Source organism: Monomorium pharaonis, chromosome 6, assembly GCF_013373865.1.
Source record: "Monomorium pharaonis isolate MP-MQ-018 chromosome 6, ASM1337386v2, whole genome shotgun sequence".
Taxonomy (NCBI): domain Eukaryota; kingdom Metazoa; phylum Arthropoda; class Insecta; order Hymenoptera; family Formicidae; genus Monomorium; species Monomorium pharaonis.
Genome location: NC_050472.1, coordinates 4,283,787 through 4,303,694, shown reverse-complemented (window position 1 = coordinate 4,303,694; position 19,908 = coordinate 4,283,787). Strand labels below are relative to the sequence as shown.

Genomic DNA, 19,908 nt, shown 5'->3' with positions numbered 1-19,908 from the left:
CAAAACACTCGGCCCTACATAAATTGTTCGACACGTAGAACAAACTAAATTCGCTTTTCTCCTTTCTTATTGACCGCTAACTCGACAACGATCGCTCCGTAAATTCACCACGGGACAATGGATTCGGTGATCCGTGGATCCGCCGGGTCCGGGGACGGATTCACGAATCTTTTGAATCCGAGTAACTCCCGACGAATCCGTGCGCGTACCCACGGATCCACGGATGCGGCACGTGGATTATTACACTCGATATAATGCACACATGTATATGTAATTAACGATTCATTTCACAGTTTCTAATCTTGTACTAAAATTATACAACGTTTCACTGGCCTGTGTAGTAGAAATTTACGTACAATATACTTACTAAGAATCAAACATAATACTCGGCAGCCTGCGTGTGTGTGGCAAGTTACACTCAACAGAAACTCATCCAGATAATCTCCTACCAGGAGGACCAAAAAGGAAACGTCCGTAATTTTTCGTCAAACGAAATTATGATACACACATATATTTACATGTCTCTCTTTTAGTGTAGTAGAAGAAACGATTTCTCTCTCGTGGAGTCGCCGCACACATCGACTTCGACCCTCGCTTCGCGTTGCTACCCGCTAATGAGAGATTCAAAGTCGATCCCTGATCGTAAAGGCGTAAACGCACGAATGTGGAAGGAAGAAACTCAATTCGGAATAATTAAATAAAGAAACAGATTTATTTTACAGCATTAAACTATAAGTCTTAGTCGGTGATGCCGAAATATTCGTTAATATGTATAATGCTAACGAGCACAGTCTCGAGATCGAAGTTTTATAACGTGAGTTTACACAGTGCGTAATCGATTAACAGTTTTACATTATAGTGAGTACTACAGTTCTCGTGTCATCGTTATATAACAACCCTAGTAGCAAAAAACATTGGCGCGATATTGAAAAGTAATATAAAAACAATATTCCCAATATTGGTCCAATATTGTAAAGTTGACGCTTCATCTTATTTAGCCAATTTGTCTAAGAAGAAATATTGGTTCAATATTGGTTCAGCATTGGGCCAATATTGAACCAGTCGATTTTTCATATTGGACATTAATTGCATTTTAATTTGGAGCCAATATTTTATAATCAATATTGGCGTTACATTGGGAAACATTAGAAAAACATTGGCCAATGCATTCCCAATATAACCAATATTTAACCAATATTAGCCAATAATGACCAATATACTGCCAATGTATTTTGCTACTAGGGAGTATATATAGAGTCAGTAACAGTCTACGATAGTCTTTTCTTTTTTTGTTTTTCCGAATGAACGGCCGATTCGATTGCTGATTAAGAGCGCGTTCTCATTTAGAGTTATGGTTTATCGGTAGCGTGGGTATGGTTGGCAGTGGTGGCGTCAGATAGGACGGTCTCCTTGCTAGAGTTAGTGGCGAGCTCCTCTTCCCTGTAAGACAACAATGTTACATGGCAAGCGAGCCTCGAATCGTTTGGTGTTTTCAGACAAATCCTATTTATTTTCGCGCGAATCTGTCAGAATCAGAAGTTTGTTTCGCTAAGACGTGTACAGATCCTATGATGCATCCTACGCGGACGAAAATAGAAAAGAAAACGTTCTTTTGCCTCTCTAGCGTGTTTTCATCGTATCTCGAACTATCACAGGTCTACTGATCGACTGATATCTCTAAAAACATATTGCACTCCCCGATAAAATAGTAATCGCAACAATAAAAAATAATATTCAAGATAAATAATGTGTAATCTATATCTAGAGATTCTAATCGAGAGCATAACGTAGTAAGTTACTAATTTGAAGTTTAATTTAAATTTTGAATGTGGTCCATTCTAATGGTGGTTACAGTTAAATTTTATATTTCGCCAACTAAATAATTTTTCAAGCTCCGAAACCGTTCCTTTATCACAAAATAAAAGTATTATCGGACCGATATATATATCAAATTGCGCTAATTGCGGTTTTAACATTCTCTTTTCTCGCCTTATAGACAGAACTCTGTAAGATAAAAAGAAAATCCAGTTGCTAACACAAGACTAGTTAAATCAGACTGTTGAGATACAACTCAGCATAAACATTTGCTTTAACATTGTTACAAGCAGAGCGATCGTATTGTTAGTTTGTTACTCATTAAGCAAACAAATTTACAGGCGAGTGAGTCAATTCATAAAACACTTAGTATTAGTATCTTATAATTTCCCATCACCGTATACCACCGCTCCCGAAAGCTTCTCCTGCGATAAGTACAAACGTGTTGATACGCGAGAAAGCGATAAATGCACTACCTTCGATACCAGTATTAGCCATCATCTAATTATAAACACGATAACGTTACGCTGACGATTTTTAATTGGCTTGCCTCGATAGCAAATACATCGAGGAAACTTTCGCTAAATCATAAGCAATGTAACCGGTCACCGGGCTTAGCCAACCTGACAGGTATGATTCCAGTTTGAATCGCTGATGAATGTTTCGGCAAAACCTTGATCCGAAATAAAAACAGAAGAAAAGAAATCGGAAGGGAACGAAAAATACACCTCGTATATACGAGTTTATCGAGAGAGAAAGAGAGAGACAAAGAACTGATTAAAAAGAAAAAAGCAAACTTGTCGACTCTCGTCGCACAGAAATTAATTAAATGCCCGGGCCGCGCATAAATTCTCACTCGCGATGTTTACACGACGAACGGCGATGTAAAAGCGATGCAAAGCGGCGGTCTCTGCCGCATTCGCCCGGCCTTTAGTAAAATTAACTCTCCATTTTTCGAGGTTTCGATATAATTGATGAAACTCTGGCTCTTTCCCAAAGATCCCCGGAATTTTTCCGATACGTTTCGAGCAAACGTTTCACCATCGCGATCCAAATTCGCATCACGCAAGCAATTTTTTTTTCAGAATCCCAAATATCGTTTTAAGAATTACATCGAGAGGTATTAGGACTCAAATTGATTATAATTGGGGTAAAAAAAAATGGTTACGAGACTATTTTTTCATGCGCTAAAGACGCGAAATTGATATTTTGTCTTCCAACTCCCCTATTTTTGAATTGCCAGGATCTCTTTGGAAAGGAGCCACGGAGTGGTATCGAACTTCCGAAAGCGGGGCGTTAAATTTACAGAAGTGCCCCCGCTCGCCGTTCACAAACACGTTTGTGGTATCGTGTCTCTTAACACAACTCAGGAATCACTTTGGTTACGCCAAACAGTATAACGTAAGCACTAACGCATGCAGTCGCACAGCACAGCGCCATAAACTCGTGCCAACTATCGACATAAAAACTTTTCCAAGACTCTGCCTGTCGCCGAAACATTTAACTGGGCATTGTATAGTAACGCTAAAAGGAGCATGCTGTAGAATACAAGGCTCCAGGAGGAAGTCAAGCGATCGGGGCTGTTATGTACGTGATCCCGACCGTGGCGGGCGGGCGGATTTCGCGGAGGAGGCAAAAGTTTGCCTCCGTGTCTCGCTGGAAGCGCGGCTAAGTACGATCGAGGAGATTGTAAACACGACAATTTATTCCGGGGTAAAAAAAAAAGAAAAGAAAAAAAAGTAAGACTCCCGTACGGCAGTGATAGAGTGCGGAATTATGCGAACGCGGTCGGGATTGACCGCGGACGCGGACGACGGTTACGTATCGATTACATAATAGCCCTGACGAACTTTTTAGAAACTGTGAAATGTATCTCCACAAAAGAAAGAACGAACAATTTATATATGGTAACAACTTGTACGTTTCATGCAGCTATATGTATGTATGTCTGATTCTCTTGGTCAGCCTGACCGAAATATACGCATATAAGACGGAGACTCGCATTAGCTGATAGTAGTAAGAAAGATATGTTTCGACATGCCAGGCCTTTGGATTAAAGTCATGATAATCGCGCGGCCGGGTCAGGATTATTTTTTAAACAGTTCAACAGAACTCGTACGTAATCGTGTCTCGACGATTTGCGTCTAAACATGATAATAATAAGAAACGGCAAAGCAAGGGAAGAAAATGTTTATTTAAATTTTTCTTCCGTCTCTTTTCTATATTTTAATCGCCGACGTCTGCGGGAAACTTTAAAACCAGAAAAAAAAAATGGTATATTGCTCGTACACCGAAGGAGATTACGGGTGTTTAGTTCAGCGCATAAAAAATAATCCCTCTTTTGGATGAAACTAGTGGTGTCTTTAGTCATTTATCTTCATGCAGTTAAGTAGTAATCGGTATACGTTCGGTATAATATAATATAAATCTCGTAACACAAAGCCACCACAGTAACAGGAAATGTGTAGTAGCAGGACTCACCCATAAAGTCTGCTGTCCCGCAAGCTGCTCCTGCTCCGAATAACACAGAAAGCACAGTTACGACATATCGAACACAGTCGTCGTCATCGTAGTTAACGAAAACACGGAAATCAACGAAAATTATCCAGTTATCCAGAGAACCATGAAATAATCAATTTATTGAAATGATACATGTACAGTAATGATACATGTACGTCAAACAAACAGAATATATTCATTTGGCCTTGAAAATATAACAATAAGACAGCAAAATCTCCGACTCCGAATGAACAACGTGTCTCTTATACATAAACTCGAAAGAAATCGCAATGTATATTGAGAAATCAAATAAATCGGCATATATTTTACATGACTGATCGTTTCTTCTGCGTAACAAAGAGCAGACACGTTTTCAACGATCCTCTTTCGGAAATGTAACAGAATTATCATTTGAACTGCTAAGAGGATCAACAGCGAGAGAATTGATTTGTACTTCGTTCGCAATATTTCGCAAATGAGATGCTAAAGTTACGTTCTTTGGTGTTTACACTTTTCGGAAATCAATAACCTACGAATGCTGTTCTATTTTTTTTTTTTTAACGCTTTTCTCAATACAATAATCTCGTTTACATGATTCGCAATGTCGTGCACGTTATCTCTTCTAATTGCTATCGGTTAGTGTTGCGTCTTATTTCGCAAGTATATGTAAAAATGTATGTACGTATTTTCCTTGCAACAGCTTAACGAAAAAAGGAATTCGAAATATTCGGGATTTGCAATAAAGAGAAACCAAGCACGTGACGAAACTTTCAGGCGAAATTTACAAACTACTTTTTCAGCTTGTACTTATAAATATGTACAAATAATGTCCCCGTATATAAGTGGAAACTTAATTTCCATCCCCTTAAGAAAACGAAACTTTATCACAGTTCAACTTCTGTTATTGCTTCGAACAAGCAGCGATGCATGCAAAAATGCGTAGCGTAATATACTATCCCGAGAATAGAGTTATAATACAATAGATAGAATATATACGCGATTGTGTTAATGAATTACAAAATTTCTCCTTGAAGATTTTCGAGAAATCTCTAATACAAGTTAACATTTTTCGTTATCGAATGTAGACGGACGGATGAACGTTTGGACGGATGTGATAGCAGTACAATGTACACCAAGTACGATATGTAGAATAAGTTTATCTCTCTAGGTCTCCTTTCTTCGTGCAATTAACGGTTAATAAATTGTGCGGTTAATTAGTAAAAATTTCGATTCTCTTAAAGTTAACTTTAAGACCCACGTACCCAAATATGAGTCAAGTCAAAAAAGGAAACGGGATACAGATTGAGACAGAGAGAGAAAGAGAGAGAGAGAGAGAGGGGGGGGAGAGGGGGCTATCGCGGATATAAGCTATACATAACGTATATACATGTATATAGAGATATATACCAGAGACCTCCTTTTGAAACAAACTAAAGAAAGGCGAATGCAGAGGATATATACCCAACTATGATGTATATATCATTTTATCGTTATTATCGTTATTATCGTACGTACTGGGGAAGTAAATAAGTTGTCTATGTGCTGCATACCTGTCGTTACCATGCCTGAATAAAGCTAGAATCTCTTCGAACGTTTTATTCTTGGTCTCAGGAACCTTCTTGTAAGTGAAGATCCAGAAGATGGCTAGAAATGCACTGAACGGTAGGAACGTGTAATTTTCAAGGCTAGTCTGTAACACACAAGCACCGCGCGTAAGTTTATATGAAATCGGATCCATATCCAGTACGATATACGTCGAGGCGCGCTATCACGCTAATGTCATAATTATATAGAGCTCTGACTTTTTCCCCCGTTACGTTTAATTATTTGCAATTATTCAATTATTCGTATAAAATTCTTATCAAATTAATATTCAAGCTCAAGCAAAGTAAGAGAATACACGGATAAAAAACGAGCCATAAAAAGATCTTTTTCTTTTTATCTATTTATTCTAACGTCTCATTATATCCTTCCAATTAATCAATTATTGTTTCTGTTGCTTTCGTTTTATTACTGCTAATGACAGTACAGTTGAATACGTTCCGTATTATTAAACGTATTATATAAATAAATAATTTTAATTATTGCTTGTTTCTTGACTTCTGGCTGTATTTCCTTTTGATTCGTATAAACGTCCAATTATTTGCCTCGCAAGGGGAGGAAGTTTACTTAAAACGAATTGATGGCCGTGGTCGCCTTACCTTCATGCTTGGAAAACCGATGCCAACCAAAAAATTAGCCATCCAATTGACGAGAACCGCAATGGACATGGCGGCGGGTCTAGGGCCTTGCGAGAACAGTTCCGCCGTGATCATCCAGGGTATAGATCCGGGCCCCACGGCGAAAAACACGACGAAGCACAGGGTCGACACCACCGAGATGTAGGACATCCAGTCGATCATTTCCTGCACATAGCCAAAGAACTCCTATCAGGCAGTAGAATTGTGTTCTTCTTTCCTGAGCAGCTGGAGGAGCCTCAGGAAAAAAAAAAAATTAAAACGAAAGTACTAGCCAGGAAACTCAATCGAAAAAACTTTGGATAACACATGTCGAACTTATTGCGTAATATAAATCGTAAATGCCGCATGCGGTGCGCAGCTCAACCCTGTGTAATGAAAGGCATTGGCATTGACAAAGTGATTGCGGTAAAGTATTTTGTATAATGACAGAGTGCCTTGTTATGTACAGTACAATCTCTCGTTAAGCGGTGAAGCACGGTACGCTGCTTTCCGTGATGAGTGCCAGGATTTGCTTTGACCTCAATTAGATTATAGATAATACGATTAATCGTACGCATGGAACATCCATGCGTACGAGCGGTACTCTAATCGAGCTATCTTAATATTTAATTCATCGAAATGGCCGTCTTTCCTTAAATAATTTTTGCGTACGAGAACTGAAGCGTTTCATTTGTTTTTTTTTCCGTCATCTTTTTAGGAGCATAAGATGCGAATTTATACACTCTTGTAATTAATAGAGTAGAAGTAATTGCTATTGCAAAAAGTGAATTTTATTCACGAATCCCGTAATGTATGAAAGTGTCGGTGTTAGACATTCAGCCACTGGGAAACTATTAAATTTTATATGCAAAGGATATATAACTAACACATACGTGTATGTATCAGAAACTTTGCGCGTATGTTAATTGTTGATGTAATGTGATACATAAAGAGTGACAGGTTTGAGCCAAGTAGAGAACATAGGCTGATTAATAAACGGGAAGTAAATCTCCTCCAGACAGTCACGAAAGAGGTCGTCATTGGTGAAGGGGAGGAGGGAAGCGGGTTAAAAAGCAGAACTATTAAGCCAGAGTAACAAAACGGCGTGCGATATACACGATACATGCGACACTTGACGTTAGCTTATTACTGTCAGATCTTTCTCACCTTCTATCGCCGATTACGTTAATTGCGCGTTCAGAAAGGACGAATTCAGCATTAACGATAGAAAAAACAATTGCTAAAAATACCCTTGTATCTTTAACAATTGTCTCGATGAAATATTTAGGCGTGTAAGACACGTACGCACGTGTCCATGTATCGAGATATAAAAGTCTCTACGGCGCAAATAAGAGAAAACGAGCATGCGGGCGTAGGACGTGACTTATTGGCTAGATGAATGGCGGGGAGAAATTAAAATGAGTCGACTCTGTGATGCAAATTCGTATAGATATAATGGTGATTCTCACTGTCGGTGCAGTGCCGCACTCCAGCTGTGAACAAAGTGTTAAGTACACCTTTCGCCAAGGTGCATAGAGTGTCAAAGCACAGATACGTAGCTACAATTCACGATCTTTGTGATGCGATTTTCCTGAGTAAAGCATAGTTCTTAACAGCACGGACAAGTATTAATAAATAAAGTCGTCATTTGTCAACAGAATCTTTAACTTCTCGAATACTTTTCCAACGGGACGTAAAGTGTTCAACGTTAGTTATTCGATGTAGAACGATATATATTTACATTATTTTATTATAAATTCATCAACATGTTTTAAGTTAAAAGAGTAATCTTGTTTTTTAATTTTTGTAAGTAGGCTTTTCAAAGAGACTAATTAATGCAAATGTAAATTATACGTCTACGATTTTAAGATATTTTTCTCGTCTTGAGATAATTTTCTTGTAACAAGTTTTTCACTTATCATTATATACACTAGGAGAAATAGTTTTGCAATTGAAATTTAATTTGACTCTGAAATTTAAATATCTGCCACTAGTTTTACGAATATAAACCAAAGTAACACTAAATATTTTTTTTTTATGTAGTCACTGCAGCAACAATTTATGTACACGATTAATTGATGAAATAGCGACTCAACTATATGTTACACAGTTATATAGAATTCATACAAATAAGATATGACACTTAAATTCTTTCAGTTTAAACTTTTTTTTAAATAAAGCATATAATTCCATGATGAGCAATCTACTACAATACACTTTTTGCATCAATAATATATTATTCATTGAGACGATTTTGTATAAATATGTAACTACTACAATACACATTTTGCGTCAATAATATATTATTTGTTGAGACTATTTTGTGTAGTTATATAGAACAGATAAAGTATTCATATATTTATATATCCTAAGGAATAATTATTAGAACTGTGGAGTAGTGTAGAATGACTAGTTGAATTTAAATCTCAATCAACTCAATTTTTTGTCGCCTACATTTGTTACTAAATATTTTTCTGTATTACTATTTATCTAACGAATCTATTACGTTTCCTTAGTTCATATAACTTATTTATTCTTATTACAACTTTATAATACATGGTTGAGGCACTATTCTCAAATTTCTAGTTACTGCAGATCTTTCTCTGAATGTTTAAGTCATTAATTACGAAAAATCGTACAACGAACATTCGCAAAAAAGTATTTACAATTTTAGATTTTAGTATCTACAATATTGAATTTTCATAGCTTTTCATTTTCGTAGCTTTTTAAATTATTGAATATACAAAGGACAAAAAAAGTATAAAAATAAAATTGTCTATTGCAATCATATCTGCTTAATTTATCATAATAATTAAAATAACAAGTACGATTAATATAACAATAAGTAACAAGTGTAATAAAAACGCGCTAAAATTTCAACTTACCTTTATGAGAAACGAAATTGTGATGAATATTGAAAAGATAAACATGCCACCGAGACCGTACAAGTGCAACGTACGCCTTCCTGTCCTATCCATGAGTGGGATAGACACTAGCGTCATACAAACCATGATGGCACCTATGCCAATGGTTGCAAACTTGGCACTCTCGTCCGTTAAACCAGAACTAGTGAACAGATTCGTGGAATAATAAAATACCTGGAACGATAAATTTTACATCAGATCGCGCTCTAATTAATGAAACTGTAACAAACACGAAAGAGAATACTTACGGCGTTGATACCCGAAAGCTGCTGCGAAAGTTGCATAACCACACCAATAACGAGAGGTGCTCTTAAAGTTGGACTGCATATAAGCTCTGTCATCGATATCGTGGACTCAGCTTGTTGAGCTCGCTCCTCCGCTCTCATCTCCTCAATGTCTTCCTCCACTTGGTTACTGGCTCTCAACCTTCTCAAAGCTTTCCGAGCCTCTTCCTCCCACTGTTTAGTAATGAGCAAATATCTGCAATATAATTTTTCTCTTATTAACAGACTGCGGATCGCTAGTGTGTGTCAATTGTATCCAAAGAACCACAGAAACGTAAAAAAAAAGTCGTGTATTTCGTTTTCGCTGAAGCCTTTAAGAGACACAAGACTTTCTTTAATTATAATATTATATTTTCAACACGCACCTTGGAGATTCCGGGCAAACTGGAAGCAGCAATAGCTGTAGAATGGCAGGACAGATAGCTAGTCCTAAGAGTACGGGCCAACCCTCGTTTGTTCCAAGGATTTGCTCGATGCCCAGCACCTGGGAGACCAGGAGGCCCACCGTAACAGCGAGCTGATTCACCGTGCCTAGGCCGCCTCTTAGGTTCAATGGCGCTATTTCCGATATGTACATGGGAACCAACGAGGTGTTCAAGCCACAATTGACACCGATGATGAATCGTCCAAAGAATAGCATTTCGTACGACTCGGCAAGTTTCGTGAAACCCATTAGGCACGCCCCCACGATGCCCAGCACGTTGTTTAGCAGTAAGCCTCCCTTTCTGCGATTTAGGGGGAAAAAAAACAGTATTAATTTCCGTCTCTTCTTTTCATTTTACGATCATCCAATCAGTTACCATTGTCCCAGAGATTTCCAAATTACGGAACGCGATGTTACGAAATATCGTTAAGAAAATTCCGCGTGACATTGACGCGTATATATTTCTGTATGTATACTTGTCGGAATTTTCGATTGAAGAGATAGATTGATGAAAGAAAAAAACATAGTATTATAATTTTATTTGGAAAAAAAAACGATACGAATTTTATAATTTGGAAAGCACTGGCCTCTCGTCAAAATAGTGCGAAATTGATGTGATTATTGCTGAACCAGACACCGACCTGCCAAATCTGTTGGCAATTGTCCCTCCGCTGAAACCACCCACCATACCACCGATCGCGAATATGCTCACGGCCACGGAGTACAACGTCTTAACAGAATCATCCGAAATATCCTCCCCGTACCTATCCTTGTACACGTCTTTCATAAAATTCTCTATGTTCTGTAAAAACAGTTTGAATACAGTACATTATACAGGCGTTCGCCTATGAAAATTGTTTGAGACGTGTATAACATGTAAAACCGCGAAAACTTTACGTTGACAGACGTACCACTTCAGGCGCGTTAATCACTCCAGTGTTGTATCCAAACTGCAACATTCCCAATACGGCTGCTAGTATCGCGTACGACAGGAAAAGCGTCAGTCCCTGTAAATATCCGGATATACTGCGTTGCGTGTAAAATTTAATTGTCAAACTACGTAACATTTACTATTAACATTTAGCACAACTACATGTGTGATATAAACAGGATTGAATAGTACCTAGTTAAAAAGTTAAAAGTTAAATAATAAAGTTAAAAGAATAAGAACTTTTAACTTAATTAATTTAAATAAGGCAATTTTTAACTTCAACTTTGTTATTTTATATACTTTATCATATGACTTTATTTACGAATAAAAGATTTAAAATTGTTTTAATGATCCATATTATAATTATTTTCGGTAATCTGTTTTAAAAAGTACGATTTTTTTTATTTAAATAACAATTTTCAAAACTAACTTTTAATTTAACTTAATCTAATTTAAATCCACATAAATTATAAATCGGTAACTTCAACTTAATTTAGTTTAAAAAAAAATTAACTTATGTAATTCTGGATATAAATCATAAGAGGAAGGGAAATACTACTGGTGGGGTACATAGTAAATACAAGATAAAATAAAAATACAAGAACATATAAAGTTATTCCACAATTTTTATTAACAGTAGCATACACGCATGTCGATAAAAACATACATACAGCGCATACAAAAAAATAATGAAAATCATAAATCTAAACTCAGCATTCGCTAAAAAAAGAACATACACACATACACACGATCATCTACGATGTATAGCGACTCAAGTTCTAAAATAATACATAATAATAAAAGTAAATGCATAATAAAATAAAACATATGAAAGTAGATAAGATAAAGAAAAGCAATACATTGTGTCTAACACCGGAAGTCACCTGCTCCAAGAGCCTAAGTTTCCGCCGATGGGAGTGCTCTTCCAGTCTATTCACGTACTCTCGTAATTCCTCTATCTCTTCCTTGACCTGCTGTACCGTGTCTAGTTCTTGCTGCGTGTCAAGAAAAAGAAGACCTCAAGTACATACTAAATGTAATTTTTACATTATTGAAAAAGCGGTAAAATGCTCTTTCAATAACGTAAAGAATTTATATTCATAGACACGAAACGTTCCGCTATGAGATTCTATATTACTTTAATCGTCTTTCGTTACACAAGAAAACGAATTAATTTGTATATATTTGCATATATATTTCAAATTATCGTGATTTAATATTAATATTATTATATCCTACAATTCTCTATTTTTAAATAAATAAAACAAATAACTCTTCGAATCTTTTTTATCAAAACGAATTATGAAATTGCCTCATAAGATTTTCATTTTGCATCTACAGATACGTAAAACGTATCTAGATATATTTTTCACACTTAATACACTTAATAATTTAATATCTAATTTAAAAGAAAACGACGACAATTTAAACGAAACCAGCATGAATTTGAGCCTTCCCCTTTAGAGCAAGATCTTCGTGTATCTTTTTTCGTCTCGATATTGTTTGCAAATTTAAAATCAGTGTAGATTCGTATAAACCCCCCCAAAAAAAAGATTAATTCAGAGACACGTCGGATAAAGAGTACCTTAATCGTAACCATGTCCCGTTTCACCTCGCTGACCTCGCTCTGACAAGACTCTACGCTCTTCGTGAGTTCCTGCAGCTGCGTGCGGATCTCGCAGAGAGCGACGGTGGTCTCCAGCTGGCGGTCACCCCGCTGCAGCTCGTCCAGCTTGGCACTCAGGTTCATACTCATAACGCTGACCTGTTTCTGCAGACTGTCCCCACACACAATAATCCCCGCGTGAATCTCGCTGATTCGTACGGGAGAGCGGATCGACAACATGGTCGAGCACACTGACACTAGACGTTCAAGGCTAGAGCTATGTATTGCCTAGGTCCCTAAGATAAGTCCAACTACCTCCGCGCTTAACTGCCGAGCCTCTCCGCCTGCGAGACCGTTTAGCGCGGCGCGTTTTATGGTGCATATGATATTTATCCATATCGCGTATACAGTACTTGAAGTATGAGGATGCGGAATTATGTGACGTTGTGTAGAATGATTCGAATGAATGAGACGATTCGACAGGTGCAAAGTGCAGAACACCTTTTCACCCTCGTGAGCTCTAAAGCGCAGCGAGCCGGCGTTAGCTCGGCAGCCATGGGAAATGTTGGGTATAGATATTGTAATATATATATGTTATTTTATATATATATATATATATATATATATATATATATAATTTATATTTATGTAGTAAATATATAATATTTCATCAAGTTGCAGAAAACAGTAGCAGACAAAACACAAACGCCACTAAAAGCACGTCTAGGGTGTGTGTGGTGAGTGTGAAGGGTAAAAGACACTACTAGTGGTAATATACACAGTATAATATATATATGAATAAAAAATATTCTTCGCAGCTGTGCACATATTAGATGGAAGTTTGTGAATTCGCGTGTGGGTAGATAGACATAAGTAGATGTAAGTGCCTCTCAATATTTTCTAAAATGTCGAAACGATACCTCTCTCCTCGTCCGTGAAAAGTCTTACGATACCGCGAACCTAACCGTACCGCCTTTGTACTCGCTTCTCTCGATGTATGTAATTATTTCTATGGCCACGATGACAGGCGTGAATGTGCAAGTGAATGAAACATGGCTGATATCTCGCACGCGGTCTATGTGTACGATACGTATACGTGAATGTGATCATGAGACTTTCGAACGACTCGGTGAATTGGCAAACTCATCGATCGATGTGCACAGCCAAGCAGAAAGGGTGACTTAAGATGAGAATGTAATAGAATAGAGAAAGAGAGACCGAAGGGTTTTTTTTTCTAAGATATATGATAAGTGACAGATGAATAGCAGAAATGAATGAGCACGTGATTTGGAGGCGTGAATAGATGAGACGGAAAGTAAAAGACACGGGGAGAAGACAGAAAAAGGGGGAAGGGAGGAGGGGAGTAAGGCAGGGGGTAACGGGCAGATAGACATAGACGGAAGTATGTACACTTATCAAGCAAGGATTGCACCACCTTCACAGTCGAATAAACGGAAAACGAACCAAAAAAAAAAAACGAATTTGAGAAAGGGAAATCGAGGATTTAAGCATCCAAGAATTTTCATTCGCATTCAGGAATAAGTGCAGGTGGTGTTGTATGCATCCAAAGATTAAGAGAGATTAAGTTGACGTCGCAATACGATACTCGATCGACTTTGCTGTTTGACAAGAAGCGTAATAAAAAATGGTACAATTCTATTTTTGATTTATGTACATAAAGACAGAGACAAGGGAGAGAAAGAGAAAGAAGGGTAGAGAGAGAGAGAGAGAGAGAGAGAGAGAGAGAGAGAGAGAGAGAAAGAGAGAGCAGTGATGATGTTGTCATGTACCTGGGAGGTAGGGAGACCATGGCTGTGTTCCGAAACTACAGTAGCCTCTATGCCTCCCCACTCACTCCTCTTGATTCAGTATTTCGTCTTATTCTCACAAAGATCTATTTGTTCTTTGCTTTGTTCACACGACATATGTACGTACGTTGGATTATCCACCAAATCCAATCAATTGACTCTGAACTGCTTGTTGTCAAGTGGTTGTCCACAACGGTAACGTACACGGCGGGAGGGGGTATAAGGCCCGACGACGCCCGCCCCTGCCTCCTCTCTTATCTCACTCTGTAAAACTTTACCTAGTTTGGAAACACAGTCGTGGTTCAGTCATAAAATCATGTCATAATGATATATTCGCTCGCATTTAGTAACCGTGACGTCCAATTCGCTTCTACATATATATGTTTTTTTTTTTTCAAAAAAAAAGAGAAAAAAAAGGAGACGGAGCCGTCACGTGTGAAAGAGAGACTTTTTCACACATCACCATGCGACGCACCGCCAGCTTACTCACCCCTGCCTAGCCGCCCGCGTCCACAAGCGAGCTTGCACAATTCGAATGGCCCATCACTTTATGCGGAACGAACAGTCGGCAAAATAATTTACAAAAATCAGCATGACCTCATGAGTGTGATAAAGAGAAACGAGACACGTACACAAATAAGTCACAGCGACGGCACATCGAGGGGGCAGCTGAGTACAGTAGTGCGTCGTCTTACGGACACGCGCAGCCCCCCGGAAAGGATCGTGCTCGTTAAGCTAACTATTTGCGTTAACACAAAGGTGAGTGTACATTTGGTATTGAGAGATTACTCGGAACGCACGTGGATTCTTTCGGTGAAGTTGTGCAATACGCCGTCTATTGGGTCGACACGGATAGGATTTGTTTTTTTTTTCCTTCCCATTTGAAACATCATTTACGATTACGTGGGCAATTTCGTTGCAATCGCGATTCTTTTTTTGCCAATGGCAACAACGGAATTTCATCGCATCGTTGAGAGCTAATTGCCTGTGTCTCGCCGGTGTGCATGACGTACATAAACCGGATGCCATTACCGGTTTTCCCCGGTCTTTACTCCTCATTTCGAGCGCTGCAGCGACAGTGCTATTGCGGGGCTTATTTGTGCACCTGACTTCGTGAGGGAGGCATGATTTTCGAATGGAATGAGCAATCAGTGGTAAGCCTGCGAGCGCCGCAGCCAAAAAGTTCAAGTAACAAACGGGGTATATATATCGGTAGTGTCTGATCGTCGACTTGTTATGAGACCGAGGGTGTGTGGTATGTACAAGAATAAGTTTAAGAGCGAGTGTGATTTATGTATAAATGATGAATGGCATGGCACAAAGCCTTGCATTGCATTCTCGAATACATATAGAGTATCTATATAAAAAAAATAATAAAGCGGGTAAGACGTCCGTTTTCTTTCTTCCTTTTCCTTTTTTTCCCCTCTTTTCTTTTTTGTTTCGCCATTACGTGTTTTGTCGTAAGGTAACGGCACCGCCACTTAGGCCGGAATTACCTGGATGCATTTGCAACACAGTTAGGTTCACGAGAGAACGATGTTTATGGAATGGTACGGTCGTAAAGTCGTTTTTTCGTCAGTAGCAAAGCTTATATGAGATCGATAAAATAAGTGCTATCGACTCGGGAGAGGCGGGGGTAGCGCACTTTAACACAGGCGGACAAAAGAGAGCGACTAGTGTCCCCTTGATTGGGTATGCGAGTCTCGAGAGCTCATATACACGCCGCTCTACTAGGCTAAGTTACTCGTGAGAGATTCAAAGGGCCAAGTCTCTCGTGACCGTTAACATTAGCACGATGGAGCTCCCATTATGCGAACCAGCGGACGAGCGTGTCGAAATAACCGAATTCCTGCGACAAGAGGGGATACTTGGAATATCGATAAGTAATCATTTTATATTTGCAATTAAATTGCCTTCTTCAGATAATGTAATCGTAATTAATCTGATTTCTTTTTTTGAATTATCTCGTTACAACACAGCTTTCCACATCGCAATCCTATTGGATGGGAAACGCGATTGTCCGATTGAGATTTAAAAATGTGCGATAAGTTTGATCAAGAGAGAGAGAGAGAGAGATAGCAATGTTAGAAATAGAGCAAATCGAGGATAAAATCACTCGGGAGCTGAACGTTCGAATAATGAACGACTCTATCATGCCACATGAGATTTAGGCGATAAGTATAGAGAACTAAAAAAAGAAAGGTTTCTACGCTTCACTCGTCATGGAAAGAGTAAAGTATGATTTCTATACAAGACCCTAAAAAGAGGTCACACTACTAATGTGAAAGTCAATACAGAATTCTAAAAGGCTAGACTATGTTAGAATAATATTTTAAATAGAAATTCTTGAACGCATTCTCACTCGCAACATTCGCGGCGGCGTTAATCCTCCACGACCGCCGTTGGAGAAGAAAAGAGATTACGTGCAACATCGAAAATTCAATTCCCTTAATTTTACGTGTTATTTCTCTGGAGATCATAGAAACCCGTGTTCGGTCGTAGAAGCTTAACGTTGCTCAACTGGCACGAACAATGCGAATACTGGTAAGCTTTTAACCACTTGGATCTGACGATTTTAACAGTCGTAAGTGGGATTTTTTTTTTTTTTTTTTTGCAAAAATCGCGAATAGTTTGCAACGTTGTGGTCGCCGACAGAAGTAGATGAAGTTCTTCGCGGTGGCCACAGATCCTTCGCAAACTTCTATCGGCGCTGCCCAACGTCCAACAATCCAGATAATTCTTAGAGACATCGGTGGCGACGCCAATTTTCCTTGGATAACGTAATTCGTGTTTTGACATCGAGTTGTTGTAAAAGCCTTGTTGGTTTTTCTTGATAATGGTTACGTGAGCCTAGAGTAATTGCATAATCAACGATAGTAAAAAATTTCATGGATAATTGTCCTCTTTTGCGTAGCACAAAATCTTAAACCTTTCTCTTTCTAAACGTAAGAAAGCAGTGTAAGATAACATGACTAGATTGTTTCTGGATTTTTTTCTGGATTTATAGATTCTCTCGCCCCCTCGAGAACGAGGGAAAAGAACGGTAATTATCCGTTTTGTTTGATATCTCGTATCTTATCGGGAAAATCAACAAAACTTCGAACAACGATTCTCCTTCCTCCTTGGCTTAGTGTAGTTAACGGAAGTTATCTCGATAAACGCGACAACCGGTGATTCGTAGTGGTGTAACACCGACAACTGAGGGCTAGAGGAGGATTCGTCGTCTACGTATTGAGGATCACGTAGCGCGTACGTAGAACGTACCTTACAAGCAACTCCCGTAGAGTGGCTTCATCGTCCTCCTGTACCTCTTCCTGCGTCTCATTACTGTACGAGCCGCGGCTAGGGTGATGATGGCGGTGCTGCCTGCCGGACCTGCCGCTCGGGGGATACTGGCCACCGTGCTGCCCGTGATGATGGTGATGGTAGTGCGCCGCCGAGGCGTTGGTGCTGGCCGAGTGCAAGTACCGGGCGACGGTGTTGCTAGCGCTCGCTCGCCCCCTGGTCAGCTTGTGGCCGGTAGCCGCAGGAGGCGGCAGTACGGCGCCTGTACCGGACTCCACGTGGCTCCTGCGCGCGGCATAGCGCTCCTCCTCCACCCTGACGACGACGACGTCCCGCTGGCGTGCCCGATCCGACGGCCGCCGATCGGCCGATCCGCTACGCGATCTTGCGCCGCCGTCGGCCCTGCTACGGGGGATGGTACCACTCCTGACGACGGCGATCTCCTCCCTGGCACCCCAGAAGTCGCTATCTCCAACCTGTACCCCGAAGTCGAGACTTCTCCTGCTGCCGCCGACGTTCTCCTCCTCCTCCAGCTGTTCTTCCTCCTCCCCCCGCTGCCGAACGGCGCGACCGGCCGGCCGGTCCGTATCCTGGGACCGGCCTGGGATCTCCTCGTAGAGACACTCCGAATCCTGATCCGTCGCGCTCTGCCACAGCTGATTTATTGACTTGAAGCCGCGTGAATCGGCCATCGTTCAAGCTGCGTCCAAGGACAAGAGAGACGGAAATTGTGACGGAGACCGTGACTCTCGAGTTCGCTCGTGCACCCGTGGCGCTTGTGCATGCGACAAATTAACGATTCTGTGCAGTGCAGGCGGCGAACCTTTTGTATCGCGCAACGGTCACTTGTCTCTATACTATTCAAAATTGTAACGCAGACTTTTGCGCAGAACCCGTATGCGAAACCAGCGAAACGCGGGATACAGCAATTGCGTATATCGCGTATATCGCGGCACAACGTCAATCTGCATACATTCGCGTATGACAAAAAACGCTTTTAAAGTACCTAAAAATTCAGCTAGATACAGATCTGAAAATAAATGTTTGTTAGACCACAAAATAACTACAATATGCGGGACGTTCAAGCTGATTGCTGTAAAGGCGTCAAAACATTTTGCAACATCGTTAATCGTGCCTCAACGTCCTCCATATAATTATTTCGACGGTGCAACAAAAATTCATTTGCAGATCTCTGTACCATATTAAATTTTTAGACTCGAGAGCGAAATCGTTCTTCCCGTACTGCAATGTGAAAACGAAATATCTCGATGACAGCGGAATTCCTCGCTAATTGACAAGGTGTCAGCAACGTTGGCGCTCTCTCCCCAAAATTTAAATCTCGTGGAGCGTCCGTATAGCATCTGACGGGCATGCGCATACTAATTAATAAAAGGAGATTTCGGGAGATGTGTGTGCGCAAACCAGGCCAACGGCCGTCTGCCGTCGCAGACGACGTGCACAAATAATTCACGGGGAGTTTACGCGCGGCAATGCGCATACAAAATATGCAGCAGCACGTGCCGTCGCTGCCGCTGCTTCCGCCGTTACTGTTGCCCGCGGGCAACAACTTTCCCTCGCTCGCGCCGCTAATAATATGAGACGCGTCGAGCGAAGTAAAGGATAACTGAAATAATAGCGTCTGCCTTCCGAAGTGCGATCCCGGCGGAACGGAAGTTGTCCCCCGCCCGTAGGGATGGATGTAGACGCTAACAAACTAAACTCATCACATTCGGACGGCCGCTAAGTGACTTGCAGCGACGGGGAGGACGGGGGAACGATCCGCGACTTGCGGGGTGTCGCCCGTAGGCGAATTACAAAAGGGCGAGGGTGCATTGCGCCGTTCTTAAAAAAAATTGCACCGCGGCAATTAATGTAAACGCTTCTACTTTTCTGTGCGTTTCATTGCAGGGTTAAACCCTCGAGTGTCGAAGGGAAGAAAGCGCAGTCGTTGCGAGTAAAAAAAGATTCCCGATTCTCCTTCCCGCGAATACGATGATAAGGGGATGAATTATCGTCCGGCGTGTACAAGGATTGCCGCGGTGATGGAACTCTATAATTTGTAAGGTCCACTTTACGGGGAGGAAAGGCAGACAGGGCTTGATATTTAAAGGGG

At 40.1% G+C, this 19,908-nt stretch overlaps 1 protein-coding gene across 13 annotated transcripts in view; it reads right to left on the bottom strand.

Annotated features, from left to right (window-relative positions):
- The window catches only part of LOC105830790 (glucose transporter type 1), a 39,717-nt gene that overhangs the window by 10,024 nt on the left and 9,785 nt on the right, over positions 1 to 19,908 (bottom strand). For 4 of the 13 annotated variants that reach the window (XM_036288213.1, XM_036288209.1, XM_036288216.1 and 1 more), the window contains exons 3-13: positions 17,775 to 18,495; positions 12,682 to 12,874; positions 11,957 to 12,091; positions 11,077 to 11,172; positions 10,807 to 10,967; positions 10,107 to 10,466; positions 9,706 to 9,937; positions 9,419 to 9,631; positions 6,516 to 6,740; positions 5,865 to 6,004; positions 4,297 to 4,326 (exon numbers count right to left, since the gene is read on the bottom strand). In XM_036288213.1, coding sequence (XP_036144106.1) covers positions 4,297 to 4,326; positions 5,865 to 6,004; positions 6,516 to 6,740; positions 9,419 to 9,631; positions 9,706 to 9,937; positions 10,107 to 10,466; positions 10,807 to 10,967; positions 11,077 to 11,172; positions 11,957 to 12,091; positions 12,682 to 12,874; positions 17,775 to 18,487 — 2,498 coding nt within the window. In that variant the 5' untranslated portion in view covers positions 18,488 to 18,495. The other 9 variants (XM_036288215.1, XM_036288212.1, XM_036288217.1 and 6 more) reach the window with 8 other exon arrangements.